This window comes from Lolium perenne, chromosome 2, assembly GCF_019359855.2.
Source record: "Lolium perenne isolate Kyuss_39 chromosome 2, Kyuss_2.0, whole genome shotgun sequence".
NCBI lineage: Eukaryota > Viridiplantae > Streptophyta > Magnoliopsida > Poales > Poaceae > Lolium > Lolium perenne.
In genome coordinates, this window is record NC_067245.2 from 246,074,826 (window position 1) to 246,086,072 (window position 11,247).

At 44.0% G+C, this 11,247-nt stretch overlaps 1 protein-coding gene and 1 long non-coding RNA gene across 2 annotated transcripts; both read left to right on the forward strand.

Annotated features, from left to right (window-relative positions):
- The first annotated feature begins 501 nt into the window (after positions 1-501).
- On the forward strand, positions 502-1,148 carry LOC127330554 (uncharacterized). Its single transcript, XR_007869327.2, has 2 exons — positions 502-616; positions 808-1,148. It is a non-coding gene; the product is annotated as an uncharacterized lncRNA (long non-coding RNA).
- A 9,094-nt stretch (positions 1,149-10,242) lies between these two features.
- Positions 10,243-10,803, forward strand: LOC139835776 (uncharacterized). The gene has a single exon (XM_071825640.1). It carries the CDS (start codon positions 10,243-10,245, stop codon positions 10,801-10,803), a length of 561 nt encoding a protein of 186 aa, XP_071681741.1.
- Positions 10,804-11,247: the final 444 nt, after the last annotated feature.

Consider the following 11,247-nt stretch of genomic DNA (forward strand, 5'->3'; position numbering starts at 1 on the left):
AAGGTATAAATGGGAAGAGTATAAATAGGAAAGATATAAATAGTAAAGGTATAAATAGGAATGTTCTAAATGATGGAGAAAAAACTGAGAGAAAAATAATTTGCAATTATTAATAAAATCAGACACATATCCTACATAAGAGGGCATGTACAATGAGGTGACGTCAGTCTTTTCTTAGAATTGCCACATAGAATTTTTTTGCTTACTTGGAGAAGAGAGAAATAAAAAATTGTTTTTCCTTAACTAAGGGATGATCCCTTAGAAAATAAAAGAAGACTTTATGCATTGTACCATCTGTCTTTCCTTAGCGAATTAATTTTTGCTATAAATTAATTAATTGTTATTAATTTATAGAGATGACAATAAGACATAATGCATGGTATAACTTATATCTATTGCTTTCTCTGGATAACATGAAGGCATGCCTTCTTTACCATTCTACATGCCCCGGCAATTCTATATAATGTGCCTTACCAAAAGGACAAGAGCCAAAAGTCCATTCCCAGTTTTCTTAACACAATGGCCATTCTAAGGAAATCGATATCAGAGTTTCTTGTGTTCCTTCTTGTCGCAGCGATTTTTATCTCATCCAGCTACTCATCCAAGGACGATCTACGTGTGTATCGTTTATCAACTCAAGAATTACTTATTTCGTACTTCCTCCATTCTAGACAAGTTTGTCTTAACTTTATCTAAATTTAGAGATACATCCAAATTTAGATAGAGTTAAGACAAACTTCATGGAAGGATGAGAGTATGAAGTTTTGACACATATGCTAATTGTGATATGTGTGACAATGAATGCAGGTGAGATGAAGGTGGTAATAGAACCAACAGGCAGCACCAAGTGTGAGGAGTTTGCGGGATGTAACTATAATTCATGCACAACGCACTGCTTCGGGGACAGCTCTGGCGGAGAAGGAATTTGCCGACTTCGGCCGGATAATAAGTACGACTGTTGTTGTGCTCCCTTCCTTCCCCCATCACCATGATGTGTGAGATTCAAAATATTAGTTAATATATTTAGATAGGCTTGCATGGTGCCCACCCTCTACCTGTTGTGGATTTAGCATGCCTATATATTGGAAATAAAGTTGTTCGAGGCAACACATATATGTTTAAAAAATCAATATAGTGATAACTTATCATTGTGTTCTTGTAGCATTTAAGTGAAATCCGAGACAAGTATTCAATAAAATAAAGTTTGAAACTGGGCCATCATGTACAGTTTTGGGACGAATGTGTGGAAAAAAATGAACCACCGAACATGATGATGATATCAAAAATCTATGCCAATATAAAATGACCCAGAGTGGGTTGATCCAGCAGATCCTGACTGCAAACCAGCATATCGGTTCGTGCTAACCATTCTTCCCACATCGCCGTCGGCTATGCACGACGCTCCCCTCCCCACCTGCTCTGCACGATCTAGACTATGCAACTGTTTTGTCTCGGCCACAGTCAAGAATCAAAGAATGCAAATCTAGGCCGCTCCTACACAACACCCCCTTCCGTAGCCCTGCACTCTCTCCCTCGATCCTTCATGGGGCGCTGCTCACCGGAGCCCTGAACGAGGTCAAGTGTCTAGGTACAACTCGAGCCGCACATCACCTGTTCGACGATGTCTTCTTATCTTCTTGTATGGATCCCTTGAGACGTAGGAATATATATTTGCTATCCCCAACAAATTTCCTTGAGTGTCTTCTTTGTGCATGATGAAAGGAGTCGTACTATTGTTATTTTTTTTCTAGATGGAAACTATTGTTCTATTGTTATTAGAGAAAATTAACCCAGTGTCTGTGAAAACTGATGTAGTTAGTCCAAAGAGGTGAAACATCACTCTCTATTTGTTTTGGATGACACAGTTATTATCTCTTTAATTTTTAGTACAATGGAAAAGATTTCGTGCATCGCTTAGTTTTGGTCCACGATAGACCAACCGTGGTTCTATCATTTTTATTTTTTTACTGTAATTAATTTTTTTCGCGAAAATACAAAAGACTTGCGTTTCGATGCATTGATAGATAGAAGAAGGTTATATGTACATGTCCACAAAGGGACCAACACCCCGCACTACAACTCGACCCAAGAAAGGAGACCTAGTCTAGGGTAGGATCTGGCGGACATCCCGGGCTCCCGCGCTCGCCCACTGTTGCGCCTCGGTCTTGATGTCGTTGAGCAGGGAAGGCACCGAAGGTTGTGCGTTGTCAAAGATCGCAGCATTCCGGTGCTTCCAGATCCACCATGCTGTGAGCATGATCATCGACGATGTACCTTTGCGCAACTGGCGGGGAGCGGTCCGCACCGCCTGCGACCACCACTCCACGAAGTCCCCCTCCGAAGCCGGAGGCCCTGAGGTGGATTGGATCCACGAGAGGACCTCGAACCAGATCGTCCTGGAGAATGAGCATCCAGTGAGTAAATGTGTCATAGTCTCCTCGGATTGGTCACACGGCGGGGCGCATGTGGCAGACCACGACGCGCCAGCCTCTCACCCGTCCAACACCTGTCCAGACAGGCCAGCCATATAAAGAATTTCATCCTAGGAGGCGCCCAGGATCTCCAGTTCAACTCCCATGATGCTGAGGTGATCCCCCACTGGAAGAGGGCCTCATAGCAAGAATGGGAGGTATACTGGCCGTCCGTCGTCCACAACCAGGTCATCGTGTCTTGTTCCTCCGAAAGCTGGACTTCCCTCAGTCGGACCCATAGTTGCACATATTGCCATAGTGCAAGGGGACTCGGTGCTCCAGCTATGTCGGGAATCCAAGTGCGGTCTACCAGTGCCTGACGCGCCGTACGCACCTTCCTGCGCCGTTTAGGAACCAGCGCGAACACCTCTGGCGCCATCTCCTTGATGGACCTGCCGTCCAGCCAACGGTCCTCCAAGAAGAGGGCGGACTCTCCGTTACCCACTGTCATTGAGGTGGAGGCCGCGAAGATGTCCAGCTCCGCCTTCGAGAACTGCATGTCCAGCCCGCGCCATGGTCGTTGGGGGTCCGTGTGCATCCTCCATAGCCAATGCACCCTAAGGCTTATGGCCATCCGTGCAAGGTCGGGGATCCCCAACCCCCCTAGGTTAAGCGGCTGGCACACCCTAGCCCAGTTCACGTGGCAGTGACCTCCATTGGCCTCTGCCCGGCCCACCCAAAGGAACCCTCGCTGGATCTTGTTGATCTACTTGAGGGTCTTTTTGTTCAGGGCCAGTACCATTAGCTGGTGCAGCGGGATTGCCGCGAGCACAGCTCGGATCAGCGCCAAACGTCCGGCTTGCGGCATCATGGATGCCCGCCATGTCGGCAATTTGTCAGCAAGCCTGTCCAAAAGCGGCTGGAAAGTCTCGGCCAACAGACGCCTAATAGACAGGGGAATGCTGTAATCCTGTACGGTAGATTTTTCATTTTACTACATAAGGGACAAAAGAACACACAAGTGTTACACCGATATGTACATGGGGGTGATTCCTAGAGGAAAGGAAACAGAGGGAATCTAACGAGAGAAAAGTGATTAGAAAATCTCAAGCCAAATAGACAAAGCCCCCTTATGGTATGGGCAAGTCCTACGTCTTTTTTGAAGATAGCCTTCCAAGCTTAGGGTTGCTCTTTTCCTCTCAAAAATAAAAATATATATTAAATCGCTGCTTCTACATCCCCCATAATCCACACGTTGCAATCTCAAAGAATTTGGGCCTCTGAAGCTTTGTTTTGCAATCTCAAACATCCTAGATGTACCCTGGCTGGAAGTCCATATAATGCCAAGTTTACTCCAACATTTTCTCGTAAAAATACAGTTGAAGAATAGATGGTCCCTTGTCTCATGTTGTGCATGGTAGCAAATCACACACTTCACCCCGGAGTCCAACCTACACTGTCTTCTATCCATCGTATCAAGAGTATTTAGTCAGTCAACTAGGAACAACCAAACGAACACCTTCTGTTTATGTAAGATTTTACTTTCCCAGAGTTTCTTAAACAGTGGGGATGCATTCACATTCTTAAACATAAACTTGTAACATGTAGAAGGAGTGTAGATCTCACTGGAGGGTGTAAAAGCCCAACATTTGCCCCGCAATGACCAGTTCAGCGTATGCTTGAGGAATTGCAAAAGAACAGCTAGCGGCTCTTCCCCCTCACACGCTAGCATTGCCTGGAGAGAAACATCTGTATCAATGGATGTCTGCATCAGAGACAATGTCTCTGCATCTCCACCATCCCTTTGGTCTTAACATAGTGTATGATCTTGGTGCGTAACTTCCATTACCTCGGATGTCACAACTTCATGGGTACAGAAACTGCTACATCCGTGCCACATTAGTTGCCGCTGGGTTAGTCTCCGGATGGATCCTACCGTATCTACCAAGTTCGTACCAACCCGGCTAGAACCCAGCATGACCGAGTGAGACAGAAAACAGGTCCTGGTTGTTGAGGTTTGGATGAATGGCGACGCTTTTAATTGCAGAGCAAATGTCCTCGTCGCAGCCACAAACACCACGTTACTACAAAATATCAAGAGATCGAAAAATATCTCGTCAAGGACGATGAGGCACGCGATAAGGAAGGGTCAACGAAAAAGAGCAAGGAAGCATACTATATCTTCAGACAATTTCACCGGATGAATTTTGTAGACATATATCACGCCGGTTTGCAGGACCTAGCAGCTACAGGTTGGCGTGGGCCGTTCAGCGAACACGTTTTAGTTTGTTTTCTAACTCCCTAATGAATATCCCTAAGATTAGCAGAACAGCGAAACAATAAGTCAATGGGCGCGCCTAGGTCACAGGCGACTGAGAATTAATAATTCTCAGTCGACCTGATTTCTCGCTTCTAGCTAAATCCCGATCGATTAGTTCTTTTCTTTTGAATGGATCCCGATCGATTACCTGAACTACTGGCCTGATACGTTTTGTTTTGTTGGGCTTCAGGTTGATGGGCCATTTTTGTCATGTATTATGCTGGAGGCTGGATACACGAACCAATTTCTTTCTACGCCCCCCTCAAAAAAAAAAAAAAAAATTCTTTCTACGCTTTTTTTTTGCGAAGAAACAGCCATACCATTAAAGCAAGACATTTACAGAAAGGACCTCCACAAAACATAAGATTACAACCAAGCCCTTCTTCTGTAAAGCGAAGCCACCGACGAAAAGTAGAACGCACCGACGGCGCACCGCCGCCGCATCGCCACATAGTCCTTGGATCGGCAGATGTCTCCAGGCGGACGGGAAGTCGTCGGAACTCGAACTCCGAAGAGCCTCCATCCTACTCCTCCAGCCACATCGCACGCTTGCTTCAACTCGAGCTGAATCTGGATCTTGAAAAGCCGAAGCCGTCGTCCTCGACCTCCGGCGTGGGGAAGTCGCCCACGGCAGCTGCCCAGAGCTGCGAGCGCGACGGAGGCAGCAGATCCACTTCGGAGCTCCACCGGAGCGCCGTCGTCGAAGGGGAAGATCTCCACCTGCAAAACACACCACCGGCAGCGCCACCGCCCTCCCAACGCCGCCGGCTGAAGACCTAGCAAGCCCTACACTATTTACACACCGAGATCCGGCGTTCCCCCACCCTCCCGCTGCCGAAGCAGCCGGCGGAGGGGAGGAAACGGCCGGATCCGCGGCGGCGAGACGTACTAGAGACTGAGAGACAAGTAACTTGGAAAATCAGTCGTAACACATTTGCTACTAAGAAATTCGTGGTTACAATTCATATGTAACAGCGAAAATTCTTAGTTTCAACCCATGTGTAACTGGAAAAATTACAGTTTCAACCCACGTGTAACTGTAAACATTGTAGTTGCAACACACATGTAAATGAACAAATCTTAGTTGCACCCCACGTGCAACTGAAAAGATCAGAGTTCCAACTCACATGCAACTGGAAAGAATCGCAGTTACAACCCACATGTAACTATTGCAGTTGCAACCCACGTGCAAGTAAAAATTGTCAGTAGCAACCTAGGTTCAAGTGGAAATACTCAGTTGCAACACATTTGTAACTAGGAAAATATCAATTACAACGCATTTACAACTAGAAAAATATCAGTTGCAACTCATCTGTTGCTAAAAAAAATCTCACTTATAACTCATATACAACTAGAGAAATCACGGTTGCAACCTGTGTGTAAATAGAAATATCACAGTTGCAACCGATGTGCAACTGGAAAAATCACAGTTGCAACCAACGTGCAACTCAGAAAAAATAGAGTTAATATAAAATGAGAAAAAAGAAAATATATAAAGGGGAAAATAATAAAATAGAATAAAAACAAAAATAAAGTATTACAAAAAATAATCATAAAATTCAGAAATTAAATGACACAAGAAAACAACAAAGAACCACCCGGCAAAACAAGCATCGTGGTTGCCCGTTTAAAGATGAAAACAGGACATCACATGCACAATAACAAAGCACACACACGTAGAATAGCTCAGCAAGAAAAGATGAATAGCCCACATGCATAGAACAAAGTCAAAATTGGTAGGTACATGTATAAATCAAATGGGCCGGACAAAACACACAGCCCAGCACACTTACAAGCCACGTCTTCTGTGTACACGGCATGAGAACGACAGAACATAGCGCGAATCTTAGCGCTCAAATCGAACATCCATTTAGTCGACTGAGATTTAACTAATTCTCAGGCGCCTGAGAATTAGCAAATCCGTAAGTCAATAATGCAGCCGAGATGAAAGGGACTGCTCCAAATGGTGTACTGCTCCGTTTCTAAAAAAGTTATCCCAACTTTATCTAGATACGGATGTATATGAATATATTTTAGTGATAGATACGTCTATGTCTAAACAATGAGTACCTTTTTTGGTTAGACGGAGTGAGTATAAGTTTTGAAATCTGAAATGAGGAAATGGTGGAATTCAAAAGTGGCGTGGGTTTCTCCGCACTACTGCATGGGTTGTTTTACGGTGCAATTTACTTGTCAAGCGAACTAGTAGTGTTGAACCATGGTATTCTGGGTAACTAATATTTTGGTATTCTATTTTCTTCTAAAAAATCTGGAAGAGATTCGATTACAACTCTGGTAATCACGAGCTGGCTCCACCAAGGTGCAGACCTACCATCTTTTAATCCACTGAATGAAAGTTAAAATCGTGATAATAGGTGAATGTACCTGTGCACTTGAACTTGTGAACTAGCACCCGAGAAAACAAAATTTAGTTGAAAGTCAAAATTTACTTTTTTTTACCAAATAAAAGATATCTATAACATGATACAAAATATTATAAATATTATATTTACAAGTGAATCTACTACTCCTTCCAATCCATATTAGTTGCCTCTAATATAGATATATTTAGACATATTTTAGTTCTAGGTATATCAATACTAGTGTCAAATAATATGAATTAGAGGGATTAATATTTATTTGGTACCACAGATATTTATATTTTTATCTACAACATTAGTCAAGAGAAAGTTGATTTTGGACTAAATTTATAAACCGTATTTATTAGAACGGAGAGGGTACTGATGTATATATGTATTGTCATTGAGAGATAAGTGACAAAAAGTCATGAATTGACTAACTCATGGATACAAAGGTCTTGCTAGACGATGGGCAGTAATATTTGTACGGTTTTGCTATGAGAATTCCTTAAGTCTCAATCATCCACAAAAATGCACTTGAGTTGCACTTTTCTGTTAAAAAAGTGCAATTACACCTTTTTACTAGAAAAGTGCAACTGATCCGAGTTGCACTTTTCTGAGGGACTTAAGAAAATTATAGTCGACTAAGACATAGACACACCCATATTTGTATGTATAGATCAACTAGAGATGTGTTGATCCTTGATACAATAGGTTCTAACATGAAAAATACAATTTACTGATCAGAAGTCCATCACACTTTTCACCTAGATAATCATGGATCTATATCTTTTCCCTGCGAAATTGTATCAGCATTGATTAGATTTGCTAGCTATGCATCCACCCATTTAATTTCTGTAACGTATAAGGAAAGTTAGTTCAGGAAAGTTATTATGTGAAATATTAAGAAACTAGCATATGGAAGGTCCATACATTACGGAAGCGAGAAAGTCATGTCGGCTGTGTTACCAGATTTTGTTTTGTCATCTCCCGATTTTACCCTTTGGTGATAAAATACTACTGGTTGGGGCAACAAGTATTGGTAAATCCGAACCGTTTGATCAGTTGGTTTTGATGGTTAGTGTTTGTCCCTACCGTAAAAAGCCTCTACTGCATACTACTAGAAGCAGTCATGCCCCAAATTCTGTTTCTTCATAGGTGGCGTGCTGATGATTTGGAGTGAATCGGTACCTAGCGGCTCTCGCGACGTGAGAGGCGACTAGGGTTTGCGCCTTCGCCGCCGGTCTTGATCGACGTCGGGGTTCCTAAGGTCTCTGGTCTTGACTGATCTCCGGTGGGATCGGTGCCTCTCGCGGCAGGCTTCAGTCTGCAGTTCTCTCTCGCTGGACATCTCCCTGGGGTAGGGTTTGGCAAGGGAAAGCAAGGTGCGGCTGCTGGTCCGATGGCGGCTTCTTCGAATTCTGGCAATTGGCCAGGAGGCTCTAGTCAAAGGAAGGAAGAGGGGATCGACGATATGCTCCATAGACTGGGTATCGGCGAAGGTGATTTCGACGACGTAGTGTTTGAGGAGATTGAGGATGCTCCAAAGGAGGGGCTCAAGTGGATGGCCTTAGCTCGGGTGCACACAACTAATTACTTCAGTGCGTCCATGTTTGAACAGCATATGCGGGTGGCGTGGAGCCCTGCCCAAGAGATCAGATTCCAGCACATAGAGGGAAATTTATTTACTGTACAATGCTTCTGTCTCGGCGATTGGCTGAAGGTTGAGGAGGGAGGACCGTGGCTGTTCTGACAGTTCGTGGTATGCATCGAGAAGTATGATGGTTTGACTGATCCATATCTGATTGATCTAAATTTCTTTATGACATGGGTACGAATTCAGAAATTACAAGTGGGTTATCGTGGTAAGGCTCTAATCACCAATATGATGGAAAAGAAAGTGGGCAAGGTGGAAGAGGTCCAGACGATGTTCATGGTGCAGGTAATTTTGTTCGAGTGAAGGTGAAGCTTGATGTTCATAACGTGCTAGAGAGATTTGTGTCTATGAGCAGAGAGGGCAAGAGAGAGGTTTTCCTTCTGAAATATGAAAAAATGCCGAGATTCTGTGCAACGTGTGGATATATAGGGCACTTGCATCTAGAATGTGGTTCTGGTGAATATGTGGAGAAGGATCTAGGTTGGGGTGATTTCATGAAGGCGGATTGGGAGACGTGGTATGTGCGAGGAGGTAATACCGGGAGAGGTGGCGGTAGAGGAGGGAGGTTCCCTGATGCTCGGGGTGGTGGTCGTGGTGCTCAAGTTGGGCGCCATCCTGGCTCGACTGGTCATGGTGATGGTAATAAGTCGAGTTGGAGACACAATGCTCTCCCATTTGTGGATGGTAATGCTGTTATTGAACCAGCCTAAAAGACACGGCAACAAGCCCTATGAAGGACAAAGATATGGACATTGACAATGATGGGAACCTGATATCAGGAACTAAAAGAAATCTAGCTGAACAATTCTCTGAAGAAGGGATACCTACCGTTGTAGGAACCAATGGCAATGCTACCACTACTGAACCGGCGGGTCTACTGCTGGGAAACACTCTTCCGATGGAGGAGGTGGAAGATGGAAAGGATGGCAATGAGGATAACAACAAACCGAAAAGAACAAAGAAGGATGGAACTGATTCCCCTTCACTAGGATCGGCGAGTTCCCGAGAGGAGCTCGTCCAGTCGCAATGAGGATATTAGCTTCGAACTGTCAGGGCCTGGGTAACACCCTGATAGTTCGTGCGCTTTCTGATGCTAGAAAGCGATGGAACCCCGAGGTGATGTTCTTGTCGGAAACACATCTCGATGACTATCCGGCTGAGTGCTTGAGAAGAAGGCTTGGGATGGATTTCAAATTTATAAATCCAAGTGATGGCAGAAGTGGAGGATTGATTCTGTTTTGGAAAGGAAGTGGTAATACAACAGCTCTTTTCAGCGCCAAATTATATTGATGTGAAAGTGGTGGTGGACAAGACAAAACTTGGAGACTCACTGGTTTGTATGGTGAACCTTGTTGGCAGGATAAATATAAAACATGGGATAAAATGCGAGAACTCAAGGATCAACATGACGTACCATGGTTAGTCATTGGAGACTTAAATGAAATCTTATATTCACATGAAAAGGATGGTGGACGTCCCAGACCTCCACGCTACATGAATGATTTTCAGGAGGCTCTTTCTGATTGCAATCTAGAGGATATTGGCTTCATTGGGGATCCTTTTACCTGGAAGAGAGGCCGAGTAAGTGAGTGCCTGGACCGGGCTGTTGTGTCACCATCGTGGTCTGCACTCTATCCTGGTACTGTAGACACTGATTATAAAGATGAAGCTTCACAAAGAAAACCTAGACCGAAATACTTTGAGGCCAAATGGCTAAACGAAAAAACTTTCAGAGATGTAGTCAAAGAGGCCTGGCAAGGTGCGGACCGAGAAGGAGATGGGGGTGGCGTCAAGGCAAAGCTGGGCCGTTTGCAGGAGGCTCTCCATGCTTGGGATGCCACAGTACTCATGAAACCCAGGAAGAGGCTAAGGAAAGCCCAGCGGGATTTTGATATCGCTGTCAGCGGGGTTTTAACGGATGAAAGCGAGGCGAAAGCGAAAGAACTAGCTGAATTAATTGAGATTCTTTTAGAACAAGAGGAGATTCAGTGGATGCAGAGATCTCGTGCAAACTGGTTAAAGGAGGGAGATCGCAATACCTCCTTTTTTTCATAATTTTGCAACTGCTAGACGAAAGAAGAATTTCATCAAAAAATTATTGATCAATGGCAACTACTGGGTGGAAGGTACAGAAGAGTTAAAACCTATCATTTTGGATTATTTTAGTAATCTGTTTTCTTCTGAGGTTGAAGCCACGGATCCTGCTTTTCTCAACAAAGTTCAACCACGTGTCTCGGTTGAAATGAATGAAAAATTGAGAGCTCCTTTTACAACAGAAGATGTTAAAAAAAGCAGCTTTCAGTATAGGGGATTTCAAGGCCCCAGGACCAGATGGTATACATGCTGTTTTCTATAAACGTTTCTGGGATTTATGTGGGGGAGAAATTACAACGGAGGTCTTGCAAGCTGTTAATTCAGGGGTAATACCTAATGGATGGAATGACACCACAATTTTCCTAATCCCAAAGGTAGATGATCCGGAACTTGTGTCTCAATTTC